General features: G+C 51.4%; 1 protein-coding gene across 3 annotated transcripts in view; it reads left to right on the top strand.

Moving 5' to 3' along the window:
* The first annotated feature begins 6 nt into the window (after positions 1-6).
* The window catches only part of Adgra2 (adhesion G protein-coupled receptor A2), a 37,572-nt gene continuing 24,080 nt past the window's right edge, over positions 7-13,498 (top strand). For all 3 annotated transcript variants that reach the window (XM_029570677.1, XM_029570678.1, XM_008847598.2), the window contains exon 1: positions 7-308. In XM_029570677.1, the coding sequence (XP_029426537.1) occupies positions 55-308 (254 nt within the window). In that variant the 5' untranslated portion in view covers positions 7-54. The remainder of the gene's footprint in view (positions 309-13,498) is intronic.

The following is a 13,498-nucleotide window of genomic DNA, read 5'->3' as shown; positions in this document are numbered from 1 at the left end:
GGCCCGCGCGCGCTCCGGCCCCTGCGCTGTGGATCCCCGCGGGGCGATGGGTTGATGGGCCCCGGGGGACGCAGGATGCTGGCGGCTCCCGCGCGTCTGCTGCTGCCGCTGCTGCTGCTCCTGGCGCCTGGGACTCGGGGCGCGCCGGGTTGCCCGGTCCCCATCCGCAGCTGCAAGTGCTCGGGGGAGCGGCCCAAGGGACTGAGCGGTGGCGCCCCTAACCCGGCGCGCAGGCGGGTGGTGTGCGGCGGCGGGGACCTCCCGGAGCCTCCCGAGCCTGGCCTTCTGCCAAACGGCACCGTCACCCTGTGAGTACTCTACCAGGTGCGGGGGTCAGGACGAGTGGGACCTAGACGGGCGCGGAAGGGGACGAACCAGCCGCTGGAGAAGCCGGGCAGGGTCTGAGTCCAGTCGCCCAGCAGGGAAGCTTGGAGAAGGAGCGAGGGGCTGGAGCGCCGAGGGGCTGGGGCAGGTGTGCCCCAGAGAGAGCCCCGCGGGTGCCCACTCACCTGCACAGGTGAAGTGGGAGTGGACGCTGGCGGGACGCGGTGCTTCTCCAGGTGGATTTTGGGGACCGGAGCCGGGTGCGATGAAGCCTGCTCGACGCTCCTTAGGTGGCTGTGGTCCTTACCCGAGCGAAAGAGAACCCTCCAGCTCTCCCCCGGGGCGCCGGGTGTCTCCAGCCGGGATCACTATGTTGCCCCGGGCCTGCACACCCGGCGCCCAGCCCCGCACTCAGCGGCTGGCGGGAGGGTGAGCTCTGAAAACCCATCGCTTCTGGTCCGCAAGAAACCCCGGCGTCCCGGCTTCTCCGGAGCCCCCTCCCGCGGTGTGCATTTGTGCAGTGAACTTGGGCTGGGTCCCGAGTCCTCGGTCTTATCCTGTCTCTGCCTGGAAATGACACAAGCTTTGGCTGTTCCTTGATTGACTTCTTTGCGAAAAGTTTAGGTTAAAAAAAAAAAAAAAAAAAAAAAAAAAACCGGCTGGAGGGAAGACGCGTGCCTCCTAACCTCCTTCCGCGATTCGCTGCTCAACCAGGGCCACGGTTAGTTTTTGCTGACCACCAAGTGGCTGTGCCCCGAACCCGGCTTTCAGATTCTGGCGCTAGCAGGAGGGGAGCCTTCCGCACCCCAGTAGTTTCCTGCGCTGGCCATGTGCTTCTAGCTGGACGCACAACGTGGAGTTAAGGGTCGCGCCCTGGCCTAAAAACGGCTTCCCCTTCCCTGTAGTCCTCACTGCCCGTTTCTCCAACCACCCCTTGCCCAGAGCTGGGACTGGCTAAGTCTATTTGATTTTGGCCAGAACAATACTATAACTCCTCGGGTTGGGTGAGTTCAGAGGCAGCCAGCTTCCTGACAGGACACAACCAGTTAGCCTGTGAAGTTGGCTGGCCACATTTCCCCAGCTGGTGTGTGTGTGTGCATGCACAGGCCTGTGTGCCTTGCCGTGAAGGCTTCATGACTACCCTCTTCCACCTAGCCGTGGCTCAATGACCAGGCACTCCTGGCTGATCACTGTAGGTCTGAATGTCCACTTATTCTTAAAGGTCTGGTAGGCCTGGGCATTCTCCAGCCTACGCGGTTTTAGAGGAGAAAAGTGCTTGCTGTGTAGGATAGCTGGGCCAGGTCTGTGAGCCACAGCTGCACTGTGATAGTTCAGTCTCGGGAGGAGAACTTGTGTGAGCACACATGCTCTGTGGCTCCCTGCACTCATGTGTGGGCGCTGTCTCTCTGTCTGTTGGTGGGGATTAAGGAATCCTAACATGGCCCAGGCAGAAGGAAGGGGGAAAAAATAGAAAGGTGGTTTTGCAGTACATCTTAGAATGATTTGGCAACTAATGCTTTCCAGCCATGGCTAATTCCCATGGATGCCACTCCGAGGAGTGGGATGAGCCCTTAGCGAGGCTATATTGTGACACAGTGGCACCTTCCTGCCCCAGGCCTCCCTAGAGGAAGGTCCCTCTTTCCTCGGGCTGCTCATCTAGCTGGTTTACAATACCAGGCCCCCAGCCTGGCAGACAACAGACAGGGCAGAACCAGGAAGCCCTTGAGAGCCCACTCACCTACCAGCCCTGGCTGTGATGGAATCAGAATCTCCAGCCAGATGTTTTTCTCAGCTTCTCATATTTATGATCTCGATGGTACCCACCCCCACCTCCTCACCCCTGCAAGTGGCCTCTGAAGAGAAAGAACCAGGATCTCCTCAGCAGAAGCTGACATACATGCCTTGAACATACTAGATGCATCTTAGGATGAGAAAGCAGGGCTGGGAAGGGGCTGCTGCTTCCACTTGACAGTCAAAGGTCAAAATCCTGGAAGCCTCCATAGATGTGGGGTGTTTGCTAGGCATGGGGTCCATGCCTGTAATCCCAGTGTTTCAGGCAGGAGGATGGTGAGTTCCAGGACACCCTGGGCTACATAGGGAGATGCTGTCTCAAGCAAAACATAAACATTAACTTCACTTGCCCTAACTCCTTTTGTTCTTTCTTTTCCACACACATTTTCCCCTTCGTCTTTTAGCTTGTCACCCCGTTACAGCAACAGGACTTGAGCCAACTGTTTTGAATTATGTCTGTGTTCTTCCTCACAGACATCTACATTCCCACCGAGGACGTTCTTTTTCCCTCCAGAATGGTCTCCAGCTCCCAGTCACAGGAACCGTCAAGATAGAACCCTGGCAGACACCTAGTGCTAGGACTAAAGATGCAGATAGGTCCTTGTCATACCTCCCTTGAACAGTCCTGTTTACCTCACTGGAACGCTTCCTTCCACCTCCACCCTGTTATCTCAGCTTCTGCCTTGTTTTTCTAGACTTCATGCCCCTCTCCCCACCCTCTGCTTTGTGTCCCCAGTGGTGGACTTTTATTCGCAGTTTTCCAGGAAAGCAGAGCTCTTGGCTTCCTTCCTGATCCATCTGTCTCACCCCACCCCCAGCCTCACAGCCCAGTCTGCAGGGCAGCTGTGGGCACAAACATCCAGAGCAGGAGACTTTATGGACCTTCTCTGAGGGGAAAGATCCCAGGGTGGGTGGCTTATCACAGGGAGAATCTGGGTGTGGGTGGGAGCCTCCCCTACCTGGGCAGCTGCTGAGGAGCCTGCCCTCCAGTCCTCAGCTCTGAGAGTTAGAGCAAGGAGGAGGGGGTTTGAGAATAAGGGATTCCAGGAAAGATTGATAATAGATAACTCCAGAAGGAAATCTCCCCAGGAGGACCTCAGAGGATACAAGCCCAGTGCCATAAATTCCTACTTGATCTGTACTGCAGAGGGTCTTAGAGATCTGCAACTCCAGGCCCACATCTATCTTATGGCCTTGTAGCTGAGGCTGGGGAGATGCTGGACTGATTGTGTTTCGTTGACAGTCCAAGGCTAGGTGGGATCAGTGTGGGATTAGCTAGTAGGGTCTCTTAGAATTTCTGTCTGATGAGGGTCTTGCTGTTTGGGGCCAATTGGACACAAAAACGACTTTTAAAATCCAGTTTTTCCTCAGCAGGACCAAAAGCCCTTTTAACCTAGGAACATTCCAGGCTGGGTGAACAGGGGGCAGGCATGGGCTAGGTCTCTCCTCCTCTCCCCAGAATAGGCACCTGTTCAGCCTCCCGATGGGAATGAGGGGTGCCCACCACAGAGGCTCCTGTACAGACAGGAAGAAGCTATTTGCATGGATGTGCCCAGCATTGGCTGGGTGCTTGGCTGGGAGTCTGGGGTCTTGGGTAGGGAGAGACAGGAGAGACCCCTTACAGCTCGTGGGCACTGTTCCTGCCTCTTGTGTAAAGATATCCCTCAGGACTCCCAGCTCTGGCCTGGGACTTAGGCAAGGCAACCACCAGGACCTAGTTAGAGGAGTGTGGGGCAAAGTGTGCCAGCCATCAAGCACACAGCCTGAGGGCAGTGGAAAGATGCTGGCTGGAGGGGCGGGCCCAACCAGCCTCCCCACCCCCTTCTCTTCCATCCTCTTTCCCCCATATGGTTCTCATAAGGTCTGGGCTCCGAGACAGCGGCCAGAGGAAGTGGCTGTGTACAGAGAGCTTTTGTGAGCAAAGGAGGGGGAGGGGGAGAACGGAGAGAAAGAAGGAGAGAAAAGATGGAAGAGGCCAGAGATGAGGAGGTGAGGGAGGCCCAGGAGGCTCCAGCACACTCCCTAGCCCTCCAGGGGGAAGGTCTCAGCCTCACCTTGTGGGCTTCTGGGGCTTGTATATCAAGTAAAGGGCGCAGGAGAAAGCCCAGAGCCTCTTTGATGCCTCCATTTGTCTCCTTGAGGTGGTCAGCTCAGGTACCAGGGATTCTGACTGCTCCTGCCTGTGCCCTTAAGAACCCCTGTCCTGGGGGCGCCTTCCAGTGCCAGACAGTGGGGTGTGATGCATGGTCCTGTCCTGGAGGGAGAGCAGACCTCCCCGGGATTGCTGCTCCAGCATTTAGGGCACTGAGGAGATTGGAGAGGCCTTCAGGCTGAGTCCCAAGGACACATACACGTACTTCAGCCCCAGATGGTACCAAGACCCAGAGTGGGTCATTTGCCTGAACTACTCAGGATATGTGCATGAACTCTTCTGACCCCAAGAAAGTCCCTTCCTGCTGGTTCCTGTGGAACTGGGGAGGGCTATGACAACCTAGTCCTTGGGGGTGAGTCTGAGAATCTCCCCCAAAGGTACGGGCAGACCAGTGTAATTTGAACCTAATGGTAGGTTGACCCTTAAATTTGGGGTCATGTTTTTAAAGCAAGAGAGTGCTTCTAAGTTTATCCCACATGGGAGTCATTGGTCTAAGAACCTTTTCTGCCAGGGAAAGAAATTTCAACCACTTCTGACTTGATCCAGGTCTTTCCACTCAGTGAAATCTCTGCCTGCTCTCCTCACCAAAGTCTAGAGGGTAGGAGAACTCCCCCATGCCACACGGCCTGCCCAGAACCACTAGGTCTCCTGTTACTACTAAGGTAGAGGCTGCATAAGGACGAGAGGGGAGAAGAGAGAAGGGAAATGGCCCTGGACTGAGGGACCCGAAGGAAAATCCAGACCATTAGGAAGGGCTGCTTAGAGGGGCTGTTTATTTTCACTCCCCCAGCCTGGCCGCTGTGTTCTATTTAGAGTTCAGACACTGACAGGACGAAGCTGCCTCCTCCCCTTCCTCCCTCCTCTGAGGGGCCCCCATTCTTCCCAAACTCCAGAACATTCCTTTGCTTTTAGGATTGGACTATGAAGGGGAGGGAGAGGAGGGGAGGCAAAGAAGCAGGAGTGAGCAGACTCTGAGGGCCTACTCCCCCAGCCCTTGCCTCTGATTTCCCCTGGGAGCAAGGGAGGCCTGGAAGGGGGAATAAGCAGGATGGATGAGGCCAGGTGAGGGGCAGGCCAAGGTGGGGGGAGTGTGACCTGAGGAGGGAGTTCCAGCCTGAGTGGAGGGCCCGACATCTCCCAGCTGGAACAGAAAGGGAAGGTCTGGGAGCCCCTCTCACCCCCACCCCATGACTGCCAGGGCGCCTGCTTGCTGAGAATTGTGAGGTGGCAGAAACACGTGTTTCAGACTTGAAGAGACACCAGCCCCAGGGTGGAGAAGGCTGATAAGGGCTGGGGTCTCCAATCCAGATGCCCTCCCCCACAGCTCATTGAGTCTTCCTCAGACAACCATATCTACACTCCAGGGCTCTTGAGCCCCTGTCACCTCTGCAGGTGGAAGTTAACATTGTAAGTCGAACAGAATGACTTCAGACAATCAGGACAGGGAGACTAGGAACTGTGAAGCTCCCCAGGCCTCCAGGAGCCCTCCATGACCCCTCAAGGTAACAGATCCCAGGCAGAGCACCAGAGTTTGAAGGGATGAAGGGGCCCAGATAATAACTCACCTTTTCTGCCGTTGAATTGGGTTGCTGAGATAGAAGGAAATCAATGTTTTGCTACTGCTAAAAACTACCTTGGTAGCTGGGTGTGGCACTCTACACCTAAAATCCCAGTCTCTAGGAGGCTAGGTAGGTTAGCCAGTTTAAGGCCAGCCTGGGCTACAGAGTGAGACTCTGTCTCAAAAAACTCAAACCAAACAGAAGAAACAACAAAGAGGCCAGATGGAAGACCTGGCTAAGAGGTCTAGACTCGCCCCACCTGGCAGGCAGGCAGGCAGGCAGGCATCCTTAGCCCACTCCCATTCTGGGAGAGACAGCTGCAGATCACACAACAGGCAGAGGGCAGGCAGACAAACTGGGGCTTCACTGCACTTAGGTATTCAGGGCTTAGGGTGGGAACATCCATCCATCCGTTCTATTTTCCTTCCATCCAGGAAAAGGAGCCCTCCCCAATAATGGCTTAACCAGTACAAGTGACTTAGGGCACCACCGCAAAATCACTCCACAAAGTACTTGAAGGTACCCCGGTCCAGGAAGTGCGGGACCTTTGGTGTCTAAACCCACTGGCCAGGTCTTCTACCTGCGTTTCCTGCACTATCTCAACACTTGTCTCTGGACCTATATGTCGGGGAGCAGTGGCTCTAGTGGCTGGGAAAATGAATGTTCTTTCCTAGAGACGTGAGTAGGGTAACATAGTGGAGTAGGGATGGGAAGAAGAAAGAAACTGTCCCTTGACTTGGGATGACCATCTCTGCATTGAACTCCTTGCCCACTGAGCATTCCTTCCTGGGAGCTTCTGTCCGCTTAGCCTGTCTACTATAGTCCTACCCCCGCAGAAGGTGACAGACCTGCTCTTTGACCCAGAGTCCTTATAGTCTTGGAGACTGAGAGGATTCAGATTCACAATGCTGAGCAGGATCTGGGCTCCAAAAAACAAAAACAAAACTAGGGAGGAGAGATTAAGATTAAGGGACTAATTTATACGTAAGTATAAAAGGCTGATCAGCCAGTGTGGCGGTAGTCCTTTGAAAGGATCCCCTTTCAAGGTCAGCCTGGGCTACATGGTAAGACCCTGCCTCAGAAAAAAAAAAAAAAAGCCTAATAACAGATATTTTGGTTTTATTTATTTAAATTTTTTTATTTATGAACCGAGTATCAACCCAAGATCTCCTGAATGCTAAACATGCACTTTAACACCACCTGTACCTCCAGCTCCATTTAAATTTGGAAAGAGTTGCTTTCTTCACCCCTAAGCTTGGGCCTCACTGATGAGATCTTATATCATGTGTTGTGCAAGTGTTTAAGGTAGATCGACTCTCTCTCTCTCTCTCTCTCTCTCTCTCTCTCTCTCTCTCTCCTCCCACCATGTGTCATGCTAGCATGTTACAAAGGCTGAGGTTTTTTTTTGGTCTTTTTGAAACAGGGTCTCTTAGTAGCCCTGCCTGTCCTGGAACTCACTATGGAGACCAGGCTGGCCTTGAACTCACAGAGATCCGCCTGCCTCTGCCTCCCAGTGCTGCGATCAAAGGTGTGCACTACCACACCCAGCAGAGGCTGAGTATTTTGTAGGTTTCAGGAAATGAATGGATGAATGCCTAGGTGGGGATGGTTAGAACAGACTGTTGTTCCTTGTGTTCAAGCAAGGATGCTGAGACCCCCAAATCCCCACCAGGCCCCCTCATCACCTTCCATAAACACCTGTAGCACTTTCTCTTGGGTTTCTGCCTCTAGATTCAGTTCCAAAGCTCAAAATCACTTCTTTCCAATCTAAGCCCAAATGTTTTGGTTGTGCCTACTCCCCAGCAAATGGGAGACCCTTGTAGAGAGGACAGTTAGAGAGAGGAGACAAGACCTAGTAAATAAGTAGATTGGTAAATAGATAAGCAGGAGTCTGTACAAATTGTTAATTTTTGGCCTTGATCTTGATCTATGGCCCTCCTTGGCTGGCTCTGTGTCCAGGTTGAGTTCAGAGGGCAGTGTCTGGACAAGGCCTGAAGCAGGTCCTCCCATCTGACTCCTCTGTTACTTGCAGCTGTTCAGGGATGACTGGATAGGCTTCCAGGCAAGTGAAGCAGTGGTCGAGAAACTCTGGTGGGCAAGGTACCCTGCATGTCCTCTTCAGCATTCACGTGTCCTGTGGTCTAACTGGACATGCAGGTGAGCCCAAAGGAAGGAACCTCGGAAGAGCAGTCGTTGCCCTACAGCCTTCATTAAGCCGAACTTTCTGCTCATTGACGAAATAGAGCATTTGATAGGCAATTACCACTTGTTAACATCTCATTTTGTTGCCTTGATTGATTGATTCGTTGGTTGGTTGATTAATTGACTGATTTTTGTAGTTCTGGGGATCAAACCCGAGACCTTGCACATACTTGGCAAGTACTTTACCACTGAGTTACATACCTAGCCTGGCATTTGTGTCCTAGCGGTGAAGATTATATTTTAGGTTTCAGGCCCCAGGCTGTGTGCCTACATGACAAGCTGGGTGCTCAGATGTCCCTTGATGGTTCAGAGTAGGTTGTCAGCAGGCAGACCATCTCCCTCTTGTTACTGCCCCCTAAGACACTGCCACACAATCATCAGTGGGCATGGCAGCCGGGGCCTTCTCAGACTCTAGGAAGCTGGTGAAGGCCTGGATTCCTGGCGCTCTGGGCCTTAGAGAGTTTGGATCCTCACTATCCAGTCTGTTTATTTAAGGAGGAGGGTTGGTGTGTATATGTGACTTTCTTTGGTCCACAAGAAACTTTCGGTGGTGGCACACGCTGGCTCCATGCCCTACACAACAGGGCCCATGTGAATCCTATAGGGTCACTTTTGATGTGGGAGTGGGATCTGGTGAGTTCCTGTGGCTGCCCAGAGGCCACAAGGGCTTTGTAGATGCCAGCCACTCGCTCTTTTGGCCTCCAGTCTCATTAGTGGTAACTCTGCTCGCTATCGTCCCTAAAATAGGACCCCAGACTAGAGAGAATTCTTGAATGGCCCTGGTGTACCCTGAATTTGACCAGATTTCAAACACCAGAGTAGAGAAGCTGGGACCTCAGGGATTGGCCCTCCTTCCCAGAGAAAGCTTGAGCTGAGGACAGGAGGCAGCAGGGGGTAGCCCAGTAAGTTGAAGACTTTGCCAGGCCAGCCAGCCTCTGTGGGGCCTGCGGTTGGAAGGGACTCACCAGGTTGGCTCCCTGTGGAGCAGTCGTGTCAGAGTGGTGCCACTGAGGAGGGGTCTGACTGGGAGTTTAAAGAAAGCAAAAGCTGGCACTGTGTCTAGAACAGTTGGATGGAACTGGGGCTATAGCTTCCTCCCTTCAGGGCAGCCCTCCCTGTTTTCTTCCCATGGGACGGCCTACAATGGTGGGAACATTTTTCTTCCCATTGGATGGAGCTATGTAGGAGGATATTCATCCAGTCCACTATCAGCTCTGCAACATCCAGCTTTCCACCTGCCGATAACATCTCTAAACTTGGGAGTTCGGTGTGCACAAAATCCTGGGTTCCATCCCCAGCACCAATAAAAAGTTAAATAAAATTCCAAGACCCATACACTTGAGAACAAAAACCCACAAACGCTCTCCGGATGATCCAAGTTTAAAGTGAAATTCCTCAGCTCTCTCCAGGTGATTAAGGCAAAAGATCCAATTCTGGGTGTCTGGGGACACAGACCGTACAGCTGTTGCTGGAGTCTGTCAAAAGCTGGCACTGTGGCCTGAGAGGGGCCTGTTGGATAAAGAACTGTTTACCTGACGTCACCTTTGTATATGTGGTTGTGGGGATGGTGGTGTGTATGTGGCGGGGTGGGGGTGGGATCAGGGCCATGTTCTCTATAGCTAGGGGGAAAAAAGGTGTTTGAGACTTTCAACGTTAGTGTTTGTGCTGGACAGGACAAGCCAGAGTGGGGTCTGCAGCTGTCCCCACTGCCCCTTTGCCTTCTACCAGCACAGAGGCCGCCTCAGGCAGAGAACAGGCCAGCCACAGGGGTCTGGATGGAGTGGGGTGGGACATGGCTAGGAGTCAGCCCTGTGGCCAGGCCGAGAGATGGAGTGCTGTGGGCTGACGTGCCCCCCTGGCCTGCCTCACAGTCCCCATCTTTTGCTGTGCTCCAGAACCCTACAAAGACACGTGTGCACTTGCGACAAGGCTGGTCTGAAGTGATGTGCTGACGGAGCACAGTACAGCCCAGATTCCAAAGACACGAAGAAAGCAAGCCTCATAAATAATAACAGATAAATTTTGGCCAGGCTTGGTGATCCATGCCTTTAATCCCAGCACTTGGGAGGCAGAGGCTGGTGAATCTCTGTAAGTTCAAGGCCAGCCTGGTGTGGAAGTTCCAGACCAGCCAGGGATAGTGAGACCCTAGCTCAAAAGACCAATAATAAATAAGTGTTTTTAAAAAGGAGAAACCAAGCAAAGGGGGTGGGGGGAGGCAGGAGGGGGGCAGGAGAGAGCAGAGGAAAAACCAAGCAAAGAAGGAGAAAGGACATTTCCATAGCGAAGGATTTTTTCTTGTACGTGTGTGTATATGTGTGTGTGTATGTGTGTGTATGTGTGTATGTGTGTGTATGTGTGTAGTGTGTGCGTATGTATGTGTATGTGTGTATGAGTATGTGTGTACGTGTGTGTATGTGTACATGTGTGTATATGTGTATGCATGTGTGTATGTGTGTATGTGTGTATGTATGTGTATGTGTGTATGTGTGTGTATGTGTATGTGTGTATATGTGTGTATGAGTGCGTATGTGTGTATGTATGTGTGTATGTTTGTATGTGTGCATGTGTGTGTGTTTGTGTGTATGTGTGTGTATGTATGTGTATGTGTGTATGTGTGTGTATGTGTGTATGTGTACATATGTGTGTATGTGTGTGTATGTGTATGTGTATGTGTGTATATGTGTGTATGAGTGTGTATGTGTATATGTATGTGTGTATGTGTTTGTATGTGTGCATGTGTGTGTGCTTGTATGTGTATGTGTGTATGTGTATATATGTGTGTGTATGTGTGTGTCTGTATATGTGTGTGTGTGTGTGTGTGTGTGTGTGTGCATCCATGTGAAGGTCAGAGGCAACTTGCAGGAGTAAGGTCTCCCCTTCCACTATGTGGGTCCTGGGGATCAAACTTGAGTGTTCAGGTTTGTTGGCATGGGCCTCTACCCTCTAAACCACCTCCATGGCTGCTAGTATAGGGTTTTTTTCTTAATTAAAAAATGTATTATTATTGTGTGAGTGTGTGTGTACAGGCTCACATGCACAACTTTGTGGAGTTCTCTATGTCCATTAAAATTTTTTTAATTTTTATTTTATGCATATGAGTGTATTGCCTGCGTGTATCTGAGTGCACCTGTGTCATGCAATGCCATGGAGGTCAGAGGAGGGCTTCGGATTCCCCTGGAACTGGAGTTAAGGACGGTTCATAGCTGCCACGTGGGTGCTGGGAATCGAACCTGGGTCTCCTGCAAGAGCAGTGAGTGCTCTTAACCGCTGAGCCATCTTCTCCAGCCCCTCTATGTCCATTTTAACATCGATTCTAGGGATTTATACAAGTGTCTTTTCCCAGTGAGCCAAATCACCAGACCCTAATGTAGGATATTTATTTATTTATTTTTTGTTTTTAAAAAATATTTTTTAACTTTTAAAGTTTATTGAGAATTTCATACATGCATATAAGGTATTTGGATCAAATCCACGCCCACTCCCTCCCCTCCAACACCCCCCATATCTCCCCTCACTGTTTTCTGACTTCGTGTTCTCTCTCTTTTCCTTCCTTCCTCCTTCCTTCCTCCTTCCTTCCTTCTTCCTTCCTTCCAACTTCCTTCCTTCTTCCTTCCTTCCTCCTTCCTTCCTTCTTCCTTCCTTCCTTCCTCCTTCCTTCCTTCCTCCTTCCCTCCTTCCCTCCTTCCTCCTTCCTTCCTTCCTCCTTCCTTCTTCCTCCTTCCTCCCTCCTTCCTTCCTTCCTTCCTTCCTTCCTTCCTTCCTCCTTCCTTCCTCCTTCCTTCCTTCCTCCTTCCCTCCTTCCCTCCTTCCTCCTTCCTTCCTTCCTCCTTCCTTCTTCCTCCTTCCTCCCTCCTTCCTTCCTTCCTTCCTTCCTTCCTTCCTTCCTTCCTTCTTTCATTCTTTTTCTTTCTTGTAGCTTTTGGCTACTCTAACCTTCCCCTCTCTGAAGAGGTAACCCTAAAATCTTTCAGGGATTAGATAAGAGCTCCCAAATACTTTTGACATTTTTGGCCTTTGGAACAGAGTATGGTGCTTAGAAGCCCAAGGACATTTTGACTTTTAGACAAGAACCTGGCTACTTTTCTTTGGGGTCTTTTTACCCTAACTGCCCAGCCAATTCCTACCTCCTATTCTTATCACACCATTCTCTGAAGACGTTACTCAAATTGCCGATAGGGAATCGGGGTGCATTTTATTTGTTATTTTTATTTTGTGTGTATGACTGTATTGCCTGCATGAATGTAAGTGCACTTGTGTTGTGCGATGCCTGCAGAGGTCAGAAGAGGGTGTTGAATCCCCCAGACCTGAATTTATGGATGGTTGTTACATGCCACAAGTGCTGGAACTCAACCCAAATCTTCTGCAAGAACAGCCAGTGCTATTAGCTGCTGGGCCATTTCTCCAGCCTCCTAGTATAGGATTTTTAAAGTCAGTGTTTTTTAAACTGGAATCCTCAAGCCTCAGACATTCCCAGGAAATCAGACCTGCTTTCTGTCTCTCTAAGAGAGCCATAGACTTTTGCAAGCTCAATCAGCGATGCTCTGGAGCTTTTCTGTTTGTGGACAAGAGCTCTGTGCACGGTCCTACTCCCCTGCTGGCTTACCCACTCCCTCACTTTCATTGGTTTATTCACTCATCCATTTCCAGGAGGCTTGTGGGGCAGACCTCTTTGCTTATTTTTTTGTTTGTTATGTTTTTGTTTGTTTTTGTTTGCTGTTTGTTTTGAGACAGGGTCTTCCCATTTGCCCTAGCTGTCTTGGAACTCACTATGTAGACCAGGCTGGCCTTGAACTCAGATATGCCTGCCTCTTAATTCCTAGCTAGGATTAAAGGCATGGGCCACCCTGCCCAACCTGGGGAAGATCTCCTTGAGAGCTCCTCTTTGGTTGGTTTCTAACCCCTTTCCTCTTGTCTGCTGTGAAACGCACAGGCTGCCCACTTCAGAGAAGCCTAGAGGTTTGCACATAGGGCCTGCCAGTGAGTTTTCCACCAGTACAACCAGAAGGAAAAGGAAACACCCTTTGCTTCAGCCCAGGACCGCCAAGAGTTTGGGCTGAAAGGCCTCATTAAAGCTTTATAATAAGTAATTAACTGGAAGGTTGAACCCTTTGGCTGGTCCAAAACTCCCTCCCAATAAGGCTGGCAGAAAAGGCTGAGTGGGTAGGCGCAGGTGAGACCCAGGGCCTCTCCTCCCTAGAACATAAATAGAACTGAAAGCAGTAATCGCAAAGGCTGGGGCCTGCCCTCTCCCAGACCTCCCAGATCTCCCAGACCTCCTGTCCTTCTCCCAGGGCTCCATCAGCTCTTCTATAGGGCTGAAGGCATGCTTGAAGGCAAAGATTCAGGAACAGTACAGCCCCCCTGCATTGGGGTCTTGATGGCCTGGAGTGGTCCCCTTCCTGTAGAGTTCTTGGCTCCCAGGAGTGTTAGAAAGCCCAAGGAAAAGTGTTCTTTATCACTCTTCAACCAA

Source organism: Nannospalax galili, unplaced genomic scaffold (assembly GCF_000622305.1).
Source record: "Nannospalax galili isolate Female #2095 unplaced genomic scaffold, S.galili_v1.0 scaffold1183, whole genome shotgun sequence".
In the NCBI taxonomy this organism is placed as follows: Eukaryota; Metazoa; Chordata; class Mammalia; order Rodentia; family Spalacidae; genus Nannospalax; species Nannospalax galili.
Note: the sequence above shows the minus strand (reverse complement) of the source record. Positions and strands in the feature narration are given on the sequence as shown.